The following is a 19,117-nucleotide window of genomic DNA, read 5'->3' as shown; positions in this document are numbered from 1 at the left end:
CCCCGAGCTAAAACACTCTCTAGGACGAGATTATGCAAATTCTCCCGCCCGTTCAGCAGAGCAGGGCACCGATGAGCCGAAACATTAGGACCGCTCCCACGGGCCTCGCTGTTCGGGAGATGCTCCGGCCCAGTCCTCTGGGCCGTAGTCGCTCGCGTCTTCCAAAACGTTGACTACAAGAACTGACTGCTATTGTTACGGGATAATCGGCGTAATTCGCTCCATCTGTGAGACGTCAAAATGTTTTGGCTCATCTCTGCCTCTTTCTCATGAAGAAGCTTGAACGTACGGGCTCAGATTCTGTTTGAGAGTGTGATATACGGTACTTTGCAGAATTTCATATCAAAAAAACGACAAAAAATAAGATTTGTCCAGTTATCTGCAGTAATACACTTACTAATTTGATCTGCAAATGGCAAATGGAAGAATAGTTCGACTTTTTTTTTTTTTTTTTTTTTTTTTTTAATTTAGGTAAATATTAAGGTACAGTCGGTGGCTCTATGAAACACTAAAAAAATCCACCTACCAGCAGCTCTAAAGCTCAAAAATTCACATAATGTTCAACCTGTACAAAAACATTAGCGTTAAAAACTCCTTGAAGTTAGTGGTCACAGCTAAGACATAGTCTAGCACGTAACCCCCTGTGAAACGGCAAACTGTCATTTTTACCAGCTGCAACAACGTGGTCGGTTTTGTTTTCACCTTGTGAGTCTGTGTGTGTGTGTGTGTGTGTGTGTGTGTGTGTGTGTGTGTGTGTGTGTGTGTGAGACGTGTCGTCATGGCAAAATGTGGTCCTGGAGACACCTGCTGTAGCAGGCGCGGTCACAGAGGCGGTTTTGGGACGTTCGGCAGGTGTTTGTTTATCTCTTCCATCTGTCTGTCTGTCAGTCGGCTCCTGTAATACATCCATGGTGTAAACTGTGCAGGTTTTAAAATTCTGTGGGGACTGTACTGACATTATTAGGGTGGCAAAAGGGGGGCTGACTCTTACGTTTCACTTTGTGAAAAACCAAGGTCCTCCCCAAGGTTATTTATCTTTCTTGACTTAAAGCTCAACTGCAACGCACTCCACACAGCATTACTCACAAATACAGGGCAGTTAAATTGGTACAACTTGTTTAATCTTATATCTCAGTTTAAACCTTAATATCTTAATATCATAATACCTTAACCTTAATTCAATGGAGCTTAAAAATGTGCACCGCCAGTTTACGCATTAATAAAACCCCGATACGGAGACGGAACTGAATATGCACCTTTTTGATCCATGGCAGAAGTGAAAGTGAGTTTTTGATGTAACTATATAAGTGACTATTAACTATATCACTTGCTGGAAGAAAGGGATTTTCAAACGATTTTCATAAAGTACCTTCAATTTCAGTTTTACAAATGTTTTATTAGGGCTTTCAACACGTTCGTAGGCATCAGAGATTCACACGATGCATTAGAAAACTCATGAGGGTACCTCTAAATTTCAAAAACGTGCTCGAAAACGACACAAAAAGCCACTCAACCAAAGTAAGCACGGAAGTCTCCGTTTCCTTCTCGTCAGTGATTAATCCATCCACCTATGTGGTAGAACGCAAATGTTTTTAGTGAATATACACTTCTGTCATGACGTATAATCGATCGGTATCCTAATCGTTTGCACTGATACATCCATTATCGCTTAGCTTGCCTAACAATATTTATAACCAGGAACAAAACTGATTTAAAAAAAAAAAAAGTGGCAGTGACACTGCATACGAAGTTGGAGCTCGACCGCGTGAAGCACACGGGCTTTCCAGAGGAGCAAATTTAAGCAGCGTCTTCTCCACTGTGCCAGGGCCCATATTATCCCAACTAGACACTCGAGTAAGGAGGTCGTTTCTTCTCGACTGACCTTCAGCTCCTAATAGGATTGGCCGATACAGGTGGATTGTTAACCTGAGCCTAATTCCTCTCCTAAGGAGCTCTCTGCCCGACTTTCTCGCTATCGACCTAATGAAGGAATCTTCAAGTGCGACAGCAACGTGCTGGTGCACTGCCAGACAGGGGGGAGAGAGAGTAAATTGCTGGCACGCCGGCACCGAGGGGTGGCGGGTGCGAGGGGTCGTGATCAAGCACTGTTGTCCATGTGTGTGGACATCAGGGTGGGATATTAAAGCCCTATACTGCCTTAAAAAGCCAAAGAAAAGCTAATACAGACACTGTGGAGATGAGGGGGGAAAAAGGGTTTGACGTTTGAAATAAATATATAAGGTGTAAAACCTTCAACTTCGTGCCATTCATGCTGATTATTACTCCTTGTCACAGACCTGTTATCTGTGACAAAAACATTTAGATACTCTACTGTATGTTTTGAAAGTGAAAATGCCGCATCTTAAAAAAGAGAATATGCTCTTTTTCTCTTCATTTGACGAAGAGAGCTAGTTTATAAAGTAATGAGCTAGTTTAAATTAAAAAAAAAATACATTTGAATATGTTTTAAAGGTAGCGTGACTACACAAAGTCAACCACTGAAGCGAAGGGATGCAGTGAAGGCAGTTATTCTCTGCTAGCTAGCTGGCTAGTTAGCATTTAGCGGCACTAGTTTATCCAGTGTTTTGTTTCTTCTCTCTTCATTACTGTTTTTAAGATTCAGCTTCTGTCTTACTTATGTGGTACGAAAAATCACTTATTAAGATGATTTTTCAATTCCAGGAAAAAGGAAAAAGTTTTAGCTTTAGTTCTTACTAGCTAGTCTTATCTAGATGCAGTGCAGTCCCTGCAGTTTGGTTTTTACTTCAATTATCTAGTTCTTACGACCTTTTCATACTGTTTTAACAAAAAATTATACATTCAGTGATATAATTTTGTAATTTCTTGTCATTTCTATAACGTATATTTGTCTGTAATTTCTAACCTAAAAACATTTAGATGCTACACTATGTTTGGACGATAAAAAGGGCGCAGGGTACACTTAGTATCGAACAAAATGTTCTCGTTTCTTCTTCAGCTCTCTTGCACATTCGAACTAATGGGTTAGTTTAATGAATTAATCTGCAGATAAATACATTTGAATATGGGATTTAAACGTAGCTAAAGTTAGCCACGTGAAATGAGGTGAATTCAGAGGCTGCGGAGATGGCAGTTACTGCTACTCTGCAAGCTAGGCTAGTTAGCGTTTAGCTGAACTAGTTTAACAGGTGTTTGTTTTCTTTTTGTTTTTTTCTCTTCATTTTGATTTAAGATTTAGCTGTTGTCCTATTTATGTGGCGGAGTAAACTCCTTCACTAAGATGTCAAAGCATCAAACCTGATTTTTTCAATTTCAGGAAAAGAGGAAAAAGTTTTTTTCTAGCCATAACTAGCCGGAGTGCAGTTGCTGCAGTTTGGTACCTTTTTTGCTAGTTCTTACGACCTTTTTCATGCTGTTTTCCCAAAAAAGATGAATTCGCTTGTATAATATCGTAGTTTTTATGATAACAATTGGTCAGTTTTGACCAAATATGTAGTTATTGCATTTTGGTTTTAGAGGGCAGTATAATCATGCAGATACACAGTATAAATGACCAAAGTTTCAAACTCTGCGCTTTAATTGCCTTTTCAAGAGTTCCTCGGCTTGTGTTTTCTTATATCAAATGCAATGTCTAATGGCTTTCTGGGTACAAAGACAAAAACACAACACTGTTTGGCTGCTAAGACCGAAAAAACGAGAAACAAGCAGCAAGATCATGTAAGAATGTAAACAAAAAAATAAAACAGTCCTAAAACCACAAAAAGGGCCTTTTACCGCCCACAGACTATTGCTTCTTCTCTTTCAACTTGTCTTTAATTTTCTGTGGTTCATCATATTGTATCAACCGCAGGATGTCCTTGTTGTCCATCACACCTTGAATGAATTCTCCCTCTGAGATTTTATCTGTGAAAGGACAAAAGCAGAATATGATGCAGAAAGTTATAGAAAAAGGCATTTAAGAAGCTTCCAAGAGGTTATTACAGGTGTTGATGCCGATGAGAATTACCATTCTCCTTCTTCCCAAAGAATTCCCAGATTTTTTCAGCCCTCTTCTCTGGTGTGTCTTCGTCCTCGGGGAGGTTCTTCTGGTCATCAACAGGAATCATGTTGAATATCGACTGCGTGAGAGTAATTTTTGAACATGTCTTTAATTGTGCATGCAGATTTTCATCGTGCATTTGGATGATTCATACAAAATTTAAATATCTTAAAGAATATAAAGTAACTATGTACTTAACAATAGCTTCAGTTACTACTGAAATGTTAAGAAAATTGATCAACAATTTTAATAATCAGTCTAAGCATTATTGCATTTATCAAGCAAAAATGCTTAGAATTCACTGGTTACAGCCTCGTAAATACGACAATTTCCTGCTTTTCTCTAATTTATAAATTTAATTTTTTTGGCCTGTTTGTTTGACTAAATGAGCAATTTCAAATACTAAAATCTGCTAAATTGATCGGAGGTTTGCCCAGTTTTTACAAACTAAACAATTAATCAAGGAAATATGTGGTAGATTAATTGACCATTGATTGCATCTCAATATAGAGCATGGTTGTTATTCTGTAGATTGATAATTGTATACTTTCCATATACGGTTTTAACACCACAACAAAAGAAAGTGTACAATATTATCGAGTCATCAATTACTCAGTTATAATCCCATTCACCTACATAACATAGATGTTTCCTTTTGTTTACATCATAGAAAATTTTGCTTAAAGGGGTAACAACAAAAGATTTATCCATGTAAAAGTTGTGAAAAGCTTTTGGATTGAGGCTGAATGGAAGTCAAACCTTGTTAATTTTGCAAGGAAAAAGCAACATTTTTACTTAATATACTTCAGGCTGTGAGTAGCAGTCTGCACCACCATGATGAAAGAAGAAGGTATACAGTGAGTACCCTAACAATCTCTTGGATTTCATTTTTGCTGATGGTTCCATTCCCGTCCACGTCGTACAGGGCGAAGGCCCACTCCAGCTTTTGCAGAGTCTTTCCCCCCGAGGTGAGGTGCAGGGCGACAATGTATTCCTTAAAGTCCAAAGTGCCGTCCGCGTTGGTGTCAAAACTCCTGAATACGTGCTGTGCATACGCCGTGGGGTCTGCGTCTGGGAAGAAGCTGGCGTAGATGCCTTGAAACTGCTCCTTGCTGATCTTCCCGCTGGGACACTCCTTCAGGAAGGACTGGTACCAAGTGCAGAGCTCAGCCTCGGAGTATTTTGTGTTGGATTTCAGTTCCTCCAGGATCTCCTTCGACAAAGCGCTGCTCTTAGTATTCCCCATCCTGCTCAGAAAGGTGAAACAACTACTACTTCTTTTAATCTCCTGTGTTTGGGGGTAAAACCTCCGCGGCGTTCGTTCGCTTTACTCTGCCTTGTGTTCGCCCTGGCACCCCCTCAAGGTGCCAAATGGGATTATGGTCATCACTACCTAAATCCAGACAGCTGGCGTGAAGATTAAGGGGATAACCACGTCACACCACCGCGATACCTTTTTGAAGACACAGTTAAACACTGGAGGTAAAAGCAGAGGATTAAAAACATCAGGTGGATAAAACACTCTAAACTTCAACATCTGGGAGACCTTTTATGCCTTTGCAGCATTATTGATTAAACTGCAATTCCATCCGAAAACGTTGCCTAACCTCGAAAGTTACTTTGCAGAGAAGAATAAAAATACTTTTATCCAGGTATTTATATGCTGAGTAATGTTACTCACCTTTAAGGGTACACTCTGAATCCAAATCATAAGTCTGAAATTTATTTAAAGGATTTATAAATGGAAAATGCATAAAAAGTTAATGCCTGTGGTCACACTTCACCCAACTTTTTTTTTTTTTTTTACCATAAATAAAAATCACTGGCAACTCAACAACTGAGCTAATTACTGAACCCAAAGGAATTCCCCAGGGAACTATTCTGGGTCCTGTTCCGTTTATTATTCAGCCTTATCACGTAAACAAGTGCTCACACTGTAAGTCTGGCTATTCAACAACTGATGCCCGCTTTTAAAAATCTCAAAAGAGCACTGTGGAAAATTGAAACTTGTTTTAAATACAGACAGAACCAAATTCGTGTAAAAATCGGTACAGCGTACGCAACCCTCTGTCCTTAGACCCTCAATTTGGATAAGGAAACCCCCCCCCCAAAAAAAAAACCTTTTAACAGGGACAACAATGAATGTGTTGTTTTCTAAAAGGAGACAGACTTGTTATTCTGACTTTAAAATTGTATTGAGGGAGTCTATGAATAAAAGTACTTGGGGAACTAGATTGCTGATAAACTTGTTTACTCTTATTACGATTACATAGGTTCATGAGTTTTTTTCTTTTTGTTTGTTTTTTATTACTGGCTATCTTAGCACCGTTTGTCACTAGCTTCTATTCCTGTGATGTTTTGCTGTTACTGATTTTGTTTTTATTGGTTTCCTTAGTGTTACTGTTTCTTTGTATGATTTAAACGGCCGCAGATTGACGGCGAGCGTCTGCTGCAAACAAGGCCAGGACATTAGCAGCGCTCACAGGGCAGTAGCGGGCTCCGATGGGGCCGGCGTGACGCTGGGGGTCATCATGCAGTCATGCGCGCTGCGCCTCTACAATGGGATGAGATTATCGATGTCTCCAGTGTAATAGTCTCAGGCCAGATTACAAGACCATCTGCTGCAGTGGTGCCAAAACCACAGGGAGTGAAGGCAATTAAAGAACCAGCATGAGTGTATATACTGTGAAATGGCAGTGTTGGAGTTTTACACTAATGCTCTGAGATTTAAAAAAAAAATATATATATATATATATATATGAGAGAGAGAGAGAGAGGATACCAGTATTCCCAGTGTGTGACTGGCTTGCAGAGGATCAGTGGTGGGCAATTGTTTTTGGGACAAATAGGACACGTTTCCTGATCGACTTAAGAGCTGCTTTGATCTCAGTGAATGTTATTACCTTGTACCTTTTTCCTGTAGCATAATCTGAAACACAGACCTATCCTGGTTATTCGTGATAAACGGCCTAGGTTGGTTTTTAACTTTGGTATGGACAGACCCATATGCACTTTTTTTCTTGTCAAATTTACCCATGTATGCAGCACACACACACACACACACACACACATTCAGTGCTTGACTTTGCAAAACATTTACTTGACCCAACATGTATTTGTATTTTGTATTTGAACAGGACTTGTATTATGTAATTTGCTCTGGACAGAATCTTTACAGTTTATTTTACTAATGTAAATAAATAAATAAATATTTAAAATTTAGATGTGAAAGATTTACAAAATAAATGGAATAAGAAATAAATGGAAAAATAACGAGTAGATAATTTTAGATAAATTGGGAGGTTGTTAAATGCTTAATGGTTTAGAAAAGAGGAAAAACAAAGTTCTGCTGCAAAAATTTCTTTTTTTTTTTGGACTTTTTTTCTAATCTTTGATTTTATTTTATTTTTTTAATTTTAAAAAAATCTTAATTTGTAAAGTAACTAGTAAGTACAACCATCAAATAAACGTAGTGAAATGAAAAGCACAATATTTTTCTATGAAGTTGCATGAAATGGAAATACTCCAAAGGAAAGTACGAGTACCTCAAAGTTGTACTTAGGTACATCCCTTGAGGGAAGGTATTCTGTGCTGGCCAGGCTGCTGCTGACAGGACTTTACTGACAAAATGATGCATGGCATTCACAAACAAACCAGTCGGCCGGACGAGCTCCGGCTACTTACCCTTATAAATATATCTTTCTTGTTTAAGCTTTAAATACTGACTGCTTCAAATTCACCGCTTACCCGACTGCGGGTGCTGCCGCCAGCCGACAGGGGTCGCCGGATCATCGGGTCGAGTTCAGCGTGTTAGACCTCAACCCACATTTATTGCATTCACGGCTGACAAAGGTGAGACGACGGCAGGATTCCTCGTCTACCGCGAGACGTTTTTGAGACAGATGCTGTGAATGGCATCAGCATTGATCTGCAGTAGCCTGTCAGTGATTCTCAGGTGTCAGGGACCCAGAGGCCACTGCTCGAATCTGATGTGATGGTGAACAAAGCGGCGCGTGGTTCGGCGTGATCCTGCACGGTGGCTGGGGAGTGTAGCCCTCACAACGCATTTTTACGTCTTCAAAGCACAGTTAATACATACACTTGAACTATAGAAATTTACTGAGAATATCTTTTCCAAGGTCTGACTTTATTTTCCTCTCCAACCACCGAAGGTTAATCTGGGAGCCTCTGTCCGAAAACTCGACAAATCTACCTTTGCAAAATCAGATTAGGATACCTCAAATCATTCCTTGGTCTGCAAACATCATCATATACTCTTACATAATCACATATCCTTTAGGTTTTGCCATAAAGCGAGTTCTCCTTTTGGCAGGTAATTCGCATGTAAAAAAAAAAAAAGGACGACTAGTCCAGCAAACATTCACTGTACAACAGGCTTACTGCTTCATCAAGTGTAACGCTGGACCTATTTGTCCTGTGTTTACAACTTTATTACATGGAAGCTAAAGTTCAGAATAATCTCTTTGTGTTCGGGGAAATTTCGTTGGCCGATGTACGTTTTAAGGGGAATTTAATATCCGCTTTATATATTAATATTTATCAACATTTATGGATGGAAGTACTTTAGTATTGGGGGATGTAGCCCACAACTGGTACCAATATAAAGTGCATGGGATCCATTTGAACACGTAAAGATCAAGGAAAAAAGCAGAACAGTTATTTTCTGTCTTAATCGACTACCTGTGGGGAATCTGATATTCAATATACTCATTAAAAACTTAGGTATAAGTGTATAAGTCGTGTATGTAAGTGTATATTAAAACTCCTTGTCGCCCAGCGGTTAAATATAAAACACAAAAACAATTGCCAACACTAGTCATTTGTGGTGGTCTTGGTGGTTAATCACCTAACGAGGCCTTTAGCTGTAAACTTCAGGACCATCGTGGACCACGGTTGCTGTGGTCACGTGTAAAACAGATCGTACCTACGCGAGTTTAACGCGATCAGTGTCGCGGTTCTGAAATAATGCAGAGGACTTAAATCAGAATAATCCCGGGGAACTTTACGTCTTCGAGCTTGGACGTTTTAGTTTGCGTGACTCGATTTTCTTTATTCAGTGTGTTTAGGATTTGACACAAAAAAAAAAAACATGACAAGGTTGCTGTGACTGACAAAATATCCAAGTTTTGAGTGCATGTTGTGGAACCAGACCACAATCATGAGTCTACAGCCATTGTAGCTGAGGCTCTGTGAGGCAGAGCAGTGACTGGAGCTAAATGCAAACGTTCCAGCCGAGGAACGTCACAATTTTGACAAACTGGAAAATTCTGGCCTGCCGGTGGCGCTAGACGAAAAGTCACCAGTCTTATAACAATTTATCCTGAGAGGAGCATCGATGTGTGAACCCCATTTGATGACAATCCATCCAGTCGTTCTCGAAGTGTCTGAAATACAAATGTCCACCTCGTGGCGGCGCTATAAAAGTCAGGGGGATCAACAAAATCGGTGGGATTCATCTTCTGGGGACCTTGAAGGTCTGAACAAAACTTATGGCACCCCATCCAGTAGTTGTTGAGATATCAGAGTCTGGACCAACCTTGCCATCCCCGGAGCTCGACGCTGCTTTTGACAGACCTGAGAAGCATCCGAACACTTTACTATTACAGTGACCGACCTGCAGCAGTTGTTCCAAACCTTTTCGGTTTTTCGCCCTTGAAGTCAAGCAGGTCGACCGAAGAGTTATTTCTTTTGAATAGTTTTAGAGATCGTTTTTTTATAATATCTATAGCAGGTCAGTCCACCACTTTGGTTCAGACTGTAATTTGTCAATAACCGTTGGATCGAGCGCCGTGTAATTCTGTACAGACACTTGTGGTCCCAGGAGGATGAATCCTAGTGACTTTGCTGATCCCCCGACTTTTCCTCTAGCGCCGCCATGAGGTTGAGATTTATGGTTTTGAGTGAAATATCTCAACAACTATTGAACTGCCCTGAAATTTGCTGAACACATTCATGTCCTCCAGAGGATGAACTGTAATAACTTTGGGGATCCCCTAACCTTTTCTCTAGAGACAACATGAGGTCGAAATTTTAATTTGTCCATTACGCTGGTTTACGATTAAATACCTGCAGATCTAATGCTATTCCCATCAGCCTCAACTTCAATTTGTGTTTGGTGCTAGATTTGCTGGTCAGATTCGTCTTGCGATCCCTTAAAGGATCCCAATACCCAGGTCGGGACCCACCGTCTCGAGGCACAAGTGTCGTCGGATTGTTTATCTGCTCGTCCATTTGTCCCATAGAAAATCTCAGACATCATCATCGGACATTGGCCAGACTTGGCGGAAATCCCGCATCTCTATTACGCATCTTTGCATTTCACCTTTCAGATGACACGTTTGTTTCTGAGAGTCCGAGCTGCTGTGTTTTTCTGACAAGTTTAATGGGGGGGATGGAAAATTACAAAGAGGGAAAGACAAATGTATGACAGTAAAGGCGGCAGATGTCTTCTCCTAACATCTGTCGTGCCATTCAAACATTTCCGTAAGTAATTTGTCTTCATTTGTGCGATCAGCAGGCTATTAGGCATGAAGAGATTAGCCCTCCATCTACACATACGTTATGGATGGATTTTTCACATTAGACCGTGCTCATTATGTCATGGGTCACCGACTGAAAGACGGGCATTTGATCTTGTGTCCGTGGCTGCAATTACTTAGAGATACGTTCCAACATGAAAATCAGAAGAATCAGGGGAAATGTAAAAAGGAAGAACATTGTCCAGGATTATAATCTAAACCCATAGTAATCATTTTCCTATTAATATGCTCAAAGTAAGTCTGGAATATGATTTAACATTTGTAATGGATAAGATTTGTAGAAGGGGAGGAGCGACGGGGTTGGACGAGCAGCAGAGAGTGAAGAGTGAAGAGGGAGTTCAAGCGAAACAGAGGAAAACAGAGAGTCATCGAACTGCCATGGGTTTCTATTGTTTCTGTGGAAGCGGAGAGAATGAGTCCTTTAATCAAGGTGGCAGCACGTCATTAGAGCCGGCGGAGGGATCTACGCAAGTCTCGCCCAAGGAGCCCCAAAGGCAACGAGATTATGAAGATTTGACATATCTGCTGGGAGGCAAAACACGGTGGCTACATATCGAAAGCCAGGATTAGTTGCCTTTTCATTTCATCTCCCTTCGGCCTGGCCTCGACCATGAGGCTAGAGCACGGGCGGCGGGCTTCTCTGGCACTCACCCTCAACTTGGTGGCGTTTGCCTTTGCCTTATCAGCTGTGACCACCAACTACTGGTGCGAGGGGACCAGGAAGGTGGCCAAACCCTTCTGCACAGGACCGCCGGTGAAAGTCAAGCAGTGGTTCTGCATCCGCTTCAACAGCTCCAACATCAACGACACCCGGCTGGTGCAGTACATCTTTGAGACCGGAGAGGAGAAGTTTCTGCTGAGGAAGTTCCACACGGGGATATTTTTCTCCTGCGAGCAGGCCGCCGACATGAACGGTGAGTCAGCTGACTGGCTGTCAGCCCTTCGGCTCCAGCCAGGTGTTTTCGAAGAAAGGAAGTGCTGACGGAGGAGGCTCCTCTTGTCCTTTGTCAATACGCAGGTTATAAATGTCCCCCCTCTGGAGTCCGTCTGTTCACCGGCGAATACACTGAACGTGTTTGATTCGAGTGAAGTATCACAACACCACAAATTCGCTCTAACGGGCCTTACAATCTGTACAACATACGGCATCCTCCAGCCTTAGACCTGCAATTCATATGAGGAAAAACTTGCCCAATAAAAACCCCTTTTCAATGGGGGAAAAAAAGGGAAGAAACCTCAAGAGCGACAGAGGAGGGATCCTCTTTCCAGACAGACACGTGTCGTTATAAGAGATGTCGCCTGCCGTGTGAAATTTACAATAACGTAACACTATTGATATGTTACGTAGAGACAAGGTAAAAGTGCTGCTGAGGGGCTGTCGCACAATTCTTTTTTAAAACTATGAATTACGAGTATTTTCAGTGATAAGAGAAAAAGGCACAAAAAATAAATTCGGATAAAGTCACTTGACAGGTAAATAGTCTGTATTACAGTTTGATTTCTGCTGTATTTGGGTTTGTAAATTGTGAAACAGCATTGTAACAACGGCAAACTGATCTATAATAATACTGAGTCATTATGACTGAAGATTTACACATTTTTATATGCACCCCTATCAATTTTTTTTTAATGTAATTTGGGTTCCTGGCAGCTTTCGGACTTTGTTAAATTGACGAAATGAGAAGTCAAACTCGTAGCTGAGCTCGTGCCGTACAAGAGGATACCACGCATGTGGGGTGGAGGCAGTTTTAAAGGGGCCAAATAGAGGCAACACTGAACGCAAAGAAAGTCGGGAAAAAAAATGAATCAAGATCAGCCTGGACTCCAGAGGATTCATTAATGTTGCGAGCTGCTGCAGCAGGTCGCAATGAAAATTGTGCTGCGTGTTGCATCGTAGCCTGTAGTTTTCTACTCTCGGTCCGAAGGTTTAATCAGAACTTAAGTCGACAGGACATATCATCAGTTGCAAAATGTCTATTTTCTCTCCCAATCGATTTACCGTGGAAACCGTATCGGCAGGTACAAAGCAAGTTCACCTGCAGGTTGGATCTTTAAGCAGCGGTGGAAGAACAAGTCAGATATTTAGTTCACTAAAAGTAGCGATACCGCAGGGTGGGTAAGTACAAAAGCGTCAAAGTATACTTTAGGAGCCAACAGCCAAAGTACTCATTATGCAGAATGAGCCATTTCAGAATGACGTCATGTTGTTGTATCATATTTTTATCTATTAGATTTGTTTTTTAAAAGAGTTTAACACTCAGAAACTCCTTATACTTTCCTCTATCGTGACTATGTGGTTGTGATTTGATCAGATTTCGTCAGGTTCGAGTTTTCGCACCGGTGAGAGGAGCACTGAGAAAAAAAAAAAACAAATGCAGAAAACGCTGATGAGAAACTACGATTTCAGGGCCTTTTAGTTTCCCCCTGGGCAGATGATGTGCCCCTAAGCAAATGACTTCACGCTACAGGGAAACCGCAGGAGCTAAAAACATCTGAAGAGTCTATGCAATTTTGAGGAGCAAATAAGAGAACGTGCATATAGTGTGTCTCAGTGTGTATCTCAGGGAGTGTATTTGTCAACTGAATGCAGAAAAGCCAAACGCTTGATTCATTCCCGTCACGCTGTGTAGTTTTTGTCAGATTTTGTTTTCAACACTGCCACGAAGCTACTGCGAGTCAGAACCGGATTAAAACCATTTCTCCGAGCGTTGCATGCAAGCCGTCCCATTTGGTTTCCTAAGCTCTGGTAATAAGACCGAGAGAAATAAGTTTGTATAAGGATTTGCATCCAACTTAGAGGCAAATTGTTTAATCTACTGACTTCCACCAATGTGACCAGTATGTGAAAGCCCGTTCCACGGGAAGCACACAGGGGCCGACTCCAGCTGTGGCTGGCGGCTGTCCGTGTTTGTGGAAACCGACTTCGCCGTATGAGATTATCGGAACAATGCAGCGTTTTAAACTGGATCCGCCTTCACAGATGTTTTAATGAACTGACCGGCAGGTGCTGCTCATCTTCCAAATCCACAGCTTCTCCTTGTTTTATTACCTGTCGATTAAACGAGCCCGACAAGCTGAGAGGTTTTTACAACATCTGCATGCCCGTATACGTTTTATACCTATGGCTAGATGATGCTGTTAATGTGAGGATAGTGCATAAACTGTACATCCTGTAAAATGCAGTTTTCTCTCTTTCTCTCATTTTAGACGAGACGCAGGTCGCGTTACGTTGCAATGGAATCCCAAGTAGTCAGATCCTACACACATTTCGCGAAACAAGCTGAAAAACGCCTGTTCCCTAATAAGAAATGATAATTTCACTAATAATCAACTAGGAAGTTCCCCGTGGAAAAAAACTGTAGCTTGCATCCCATTCATTTATTTCAATGAACCGTTTACTTGACCAAAAGAATCTCTTAGTCAGTGCGCAGCAGCGTGTAAAAATAAAGTTTGCAATAATAAATGAAGAACAAAGAAGTACTTCAATAGATCAAAACTTTGAAGAAAATGGTGATTTTTTTCTCTACTAGTACAAAATATTTTCTTCCAGGAAAGTTCCTAAGCAACTACTAGGAAATGACAGTTCATTCTACAACAGCAGCCTAATTTCACTGTATTTTTTTTCTTCCAATCCCAGGGTTTGACTGTCGAGACTTCTCAGAGATCGCACCAGAGCATGAAAGAGGTTGGTGAAACTATGAGCACGCGGGAGAAACTGTGTGACGCATCCCCGAACACGGGGGGGGGGGACTCGACCAGGACACGTTTCGGCACTAACGTACAGAAGCTGCCTAAGTTCCAACATTCACTTTGACTTCAGCTGTAGTTGAGGCCACGAGCCATTTTTACCCGAAACCAGCATCAAACATATTGAATCTTTATCAACGCTGGAATATTTGCACAAATTTTTCACTTTCCACTGCTTTGGATTGGCCTTTTTTGGCATTATATTAAACTGATGATTGGCCCGTGGTGGAAGGTAACTGAGTACATTTACTCCAGTACTGTACTCAAGTACAATACTGAGGTATTTGTACTTTACTTATTTCCTCGTTCTGCTACTTCATACTTTTTCTCCGCTGCATTTCAGAGGGAAACATTGTACTTTTTACTCCACTACATTTATCGGACAACTTCGGTTACTGGTAACTTTGCGGATTCGGACTGAATCCTTATTAACGGGCAGCATTTTCGCCTACGTAGGTAAAAGGATGTAGGAACTTCCTGCGCCACTGCGAAGTGTATAAAAAATGGAAAAGTCAATTACAAACGTTTTTACTAAACATCAGAACCAGCACTTGTACCGTGAGAGAAAAACTGGCCCTGGAAACTGCTGCAAGGTCGGCATAACCTCCTCGGGGGGCCCCCCAGGGGCAAAAAAAAAATCTGTCGCTGGACCCCTGCTGACCCCCCACTCTAATGTGGCAGTGTCAGTTTCACCAGACACCCAGAAACCAACCAGTGCTTCAGAGCTGAGATGCTGAATTGATTGATTAATCATTGACATTTCTTCCCGTTTCAAGCAGTTCCAGCCTCTAAAATGTGAATATTTATTCACTTCCACGTATCAAGCAGAGTAAACTGTGTGTCTTTGGGTTTTGGACTGTTGGTGAGACAAAACAGGACATTTGAAGACGTCGCTTTGGGCCTCAGGGGATTGTGATGGGCAGTTTTTACCACTGTTAAAAAACGTTGAGCCCTAATTCATTAAAAATGAATAAGTAAGAAACACTTGTCAGACTAATAAAGAGACGACGAGATGATAACGAATAATTATACTTTGGTTTTCTGCGTCAGTTACTGTGAATGAGTTTGATAGAACACTGCTGTATTTAGACAGATATGGATGATGACACCGCAGACTAAAACAAGACGGCTCTTGAAACTACAGTAACCTCAGACGCTGCTCCTCTACAAGACCACGAAGGGGCCCATTTTAGCTGGAATTGAACCTTGATGATTCACACTCATAAACAGCCCAACCAGTGGATATAAAGTCAACTTTCGAGGCCCCTGGGGGACTCGGGCCCCGGGTAGTCGCCCGCCTTGTCCCGCTGGCGATCCAGCTTCGACCGCTGCCCCGATTTCACGAATCCATCCGGCCCGGACGATCGGATCCAGATCTCCAGACCGGAAGGGAGCTGACCCGTTGCACCCACGTGCATGTCCGCCTTCAGACGAGTGGGATTATTCATGGGGGACGGGGTATTATGAAGACAACGCAACTCAATTCTGTCTCCTGTTTTCTGTGTCCCCAGGGGTCCTGTGGTTGTGTATCGTGGCCGAGAGTCTGTACCTCACCCTGCTCTTCACGGGGGGCGCTCTGATGACCCTGGAGCAGTGTCCCTGCTTCAGCATCATGAACAAACTGAAGCTCAGTGCCTTCGCCGCCTTGTGCACCGCCCTGTCAGGTAACACCGCAGCGGAGGCTTCACCAGCGTGCGTCCTCCGGGACGCCGCGTGATGCCGGCGTGGGCGTGTCTGACCTTTTTTTCTGGAAACGGCAGCAGCCCACGTCGACCGGCCACACGCAGGAATCCCGCGGCGCGTCTGACTGGGGTTACAGTTATACAAACGCTGCTCAGAGGCAGAGATAATCCTATTGGCTGAGGTTAACCCCCCCGGTGGGCGTGTCCGGAGGCTGCATCAGACCGGATCAAACGCACAAGCCATGAGCATCAATCAGCGTCAGCCAGGTTTATGTACATGCACACTACTAGTCTACAGGTATCTGCTGACGTTTTAAGTTCATGAATCCACCCGAGTTATAAAAAGAAAAAACAAAATACATTTAGATTTTTAACTAGACGTCCTCTATTAACAGTTTTCAGTAGTAAATTAATATAGAAGTAATATATAATTAGACAATTTGTAAAAAGTGAGGGGATTGGCTCGATTTGCTGTTTGTAGAAAAGTCTAACAGTGATTATTAAACTTGCCACTTAATAATTCCATGATTTCATGTTTCGTCTTAATGAGGAAAAGGAATGAGGAAAGCTACACGTCTTTACACTGGCAATAACTGAAATCTTTTGGTCTGTTGTTTGTTTGAATAGTAACTCTTGCAATCATCATTTGAACGGTGAAAAATAACACGTCATCCCTTCCTAAAGCACAGTCCCAGAATATTGCATTTGTAATTGCAATAATAAAAATCAAATCTCAAGAGGCTTGAAAGATGACGTCATTTAACAATTTATAAATATCGTTTATTCATCATTAAAGACGAATCAGTGCAAATCACATCAATCGTATTATAACTTCTTTACAAAGGCTTCAATTAACAGATGCTTAATTACTGAAAAAAATCGAATTACTCTGGTGTTCCACCGAGATTGATTTTGCCTCTGAAAGGTGTTTATTTATTTCAAAGAGCGTAGAGTTTCACACTGAGTTGTGACCCAACAAGTCCTGCTGCCGGGATCAGTTCAAGGGGTAAAACCTCTGTTAAAACTCTAGTGATTTATTGGATTTCATGTCTTTGGAATAATTTCTACGTTCTTAAAGCTCAGTTATCCTTCTTCAACTCTGGTGATTGATTTCCCTTCCAAAACTAAATACAGTCTACGTTGGAAATGGAAAAAGGAAAAAAAAAATGTCTTAAGCAGATTTAGTTGCTTTGATTTCTAATCACATCCATTCTCTTACAAAGAGACTCTTGAAAGTCTGTAGTCAACTTGGAGACGTATTTTTACGTGACGACGACTTCGCTGTGAAAGAGTAAAGGAGCAGGGCAGCGGGTCAGGCCGGCTGAAGGAGGTGAGGCCGACGGTCAGTCGGCACCAGTCAGCACACGCAGCAGCTAACTGTCCCGCGTCCGCTCGCTGCCTAGGAGGATTTGCTGGTTTGTGGACTAATCGGATTGGAGCCGGGGCAGCGTTTTTGGGCCATGCCAAGATCTGCCGAGAGGAGCTCCCTCCACTCCCGCCCCCCTCCACTCCCCTATCCCCTGACTCCCAACCCCCACCCCCCGTTGTTACGAGTTAATCCCGAGAAAAGCAGCTGTGGAGGGGCGGACTGCTGGATGAGAGAGGGCCAGGATGCGGCGGCCCAGTTCAGCTCGCCCAGAGTCTGTCTGAATAACACACATCCCGCTTTTTGTTCAGGGGACTTTAGATAAAAGTAAGAGCTTGTTTCAGGCTCCAACACTGTGTCTGCAGAACAGATTTACGCTCAGTAAATATTTGGTCCCCAAAGGTTTATTGGCAAGAAAACTACAACCAGTGCACTTCATTTCGCACTTGTAACAATGTGCACGCGACCATCTAAGGTCGATCAAGTGATGTTTTATTATCAACAAATCAAGTTTTTAACCTTTTCAACGCCGCGGCTGAGCATTTCCATTTCTTGGCACCAATGAGAGTCTGGGAAACACGGACTCAGATAGTCTGGGTTTCATACGTCACATACCTGAGGCATAAACTGAGGCGTAACATGAAGTTCTCCTTCTTGTGTGTTTTTAACGCATGTATCTTTGGTGAGTCAGAAAGAATGAGAACAGTTTTAACCACCGTAGAGATTAAAACCCTCTTCAATCTTCACATAGCTGAACTTATAACACGTGAGTCGGAGAAAATTAGGTTTTCACGTTTACATGTTACTGCAGAATACGCACCGGTTTGCTCTCGTTCTCAGGCCTTTGTGGGATGGTGGCCCACATGATGTTTACCACCATATTCCAGTTGGCTGTCGCTATGGGGCCAGAAGACTGGAGGCCCAAGACCTGGGACTACAGCTGGTCTTATGTGTAAGCCCTTTTTTGTTTTTTCTTTAAATCTTTTTGACAGACGTCCCGTTCATCGGTCAAAGTTCTGACATTCGCAGCAGACTGACTTGAGTCTAACGCCGTTTTCAAACCTCTCCTCAGCCTGGCGTGGGGCTCTTTCGGCACCTGCATGGGCTCTGCGGTGACGGCGCTGAACAGGTACACGAAGACCATCATAGAGTTCAAATACAAGCGGCGGAACATCGAGAAGAGCCTGATGATCAAGCAGAAGATGCTGGAGCTGGACCTCCCCGAGCAGATGTGGGACACGTACCTGACTGCTGCGCCCGCCGACGCCGAGGCGCCGCTAGAACTGCCAGTCAACGGCCACAAACCCTCCACGGGGACAACGTATGTGGTGGAAATGGACGGTGTGCCAGAACGGCAAGGAGAGGCGTACTGCTAAAAATCGAGAAAGTGGCCCCCGGAGAAACAACGCAACCGCAGCGAGAGGCTCTAGATACACGACGCGCAGAGAGAGACGCAACACGACGGCAGAGATGAAAAATAGAAAAACGCGACCACGCAGGGAAAAAAAACAACCACCAATAGACTCCAGATTAACTCAAAATCACAGAATGATTACAAGCAATGCAGCCGGCTGTTTTGAGTCTCTTTCAGTCTGGGGTGGGGGGGTCTTGCTCCTATTATATGTAAGGGGGGGGGGTTTTACTCGCTTGCGTCTCGAGGCCCCGTTTTCTCGAGTCCTGTCCACGTACCCCACAACCCTTCTGAGAGAGAGGTTTATACACGTCCGGAGCGACACCGTGAGCG

The 19,117-nt window shown here is 42.6% G+C and overlaps 2 protein-coding genes across 2 annotated transcripts; one reads left to right on the top strand and one right to left on the bottom strand.

Annotated features, from left to right (window-relative positions):
- Positions 1-3,763: 3,763 nt before the first annotated feature.
- Positions 3,764-5,264, bottom strand: rcvrna (recoverin a). The gene is made up of 3 exons (XM_040123509.1): positions 4,884-5,264; positions 3,986-4,097; positions 3,764-3,882 (listed from the first exon to the last, which is right to left on the bottom strand). The coding sequence occupies exons 1-3, from the start codon at positions 5,262-5,264 to the stop codon at positions 3,764-3,766; spliced, it is 612 nt and encodes a 203-aa protein (XP_039979443.1).
- Positions 5,265-11,188: 5,924 nt separating this feature from the next.
- On the top strand, positions 11,189-18,749 carry LOC120788007 (germ cell-specific gene 1-like protein). Its single transcript, XM_040123445.1, has 5 exons — positions 11,189-11,492; positions 14,216-14,263; positions 15,837-15,989; positions 18,214-18,325; positions 18,446-18,749. Exons 1-5 carry the CDS (start codon positions 11,189-11,191, stop codon positions 18,747-18,749), a joined length of 921 nt encoding a protein of 306 aa, XP_039979379.1.
- Positions 18,750-19,117: the final 368 nt, after the last annotated feature.

This window comes from Xiphias gladius, chromosome 3, assembly GCF_016859285.1.
Source record: "Xiphias gladius isolate SHS-SW01 ecotype Sanya breed wild chromosome 3, ASM1685928v1, whole genome shotgun sequence".
NCBI classification, from domain to species: Eukaryota; Metazoa; Chordata; class Actinopteri; order Istiophoriformes; family Xiphiidae; genus Xiphias; species Xiphias gladius.
Note: the sequence above shows the minus strand (reverse complement) of the source record. Positions and strands in the feature narration are given on the sequence as shown.

Excerpts from the sequence above, each read along its gene's own strand:
- LOC120788007 (XM_040123445.1), top strand. The coding sequence starts at position 11,189 with ATGAGGCTAGAGCACGGGCGGCGGGCTTCTCTGGCACTCACCCTCAAC. Across the intron at positions 11,493-14,215 it reads GCAGGCCGCCGACATGAACG|GGTTTGACTGTCGAGACTTC; the intron begins GTGAGTCAGCTG and ends TTCCAATCCCAG. Across the intron at positions 14,264-15,836 it reads CGCACCAGAGCATGAAAGAG|GGGTCCTGTGGTTGTGTATC; the intron begins GTTGGTGAAACT and ends CTGTGTCCCCAG.
- rcvrna (XM_040123509.1), bottom strand. The coding sequence starts at position 5,264 with ATGGGGAATACTAAGAGCAGCGCTTTGTCGAAGGAGATCCTGGAGGAA. Across the intron at positions 4,098-4,883 it reads AAATCCAAGAGATTGTTAGG|TCGATATTCAACATGATTCC; the intron begins GTACTCACTGTA and ends ACTCTCACGCAG. Across the intron at positions 3,883-3,985 it reads CTTTGGGAAGAAGGAGAATG|ATAAAATCTCAGAGGGAGAA; the intron begins GTAATTCTCATC and ends GTCCTTTCACAG.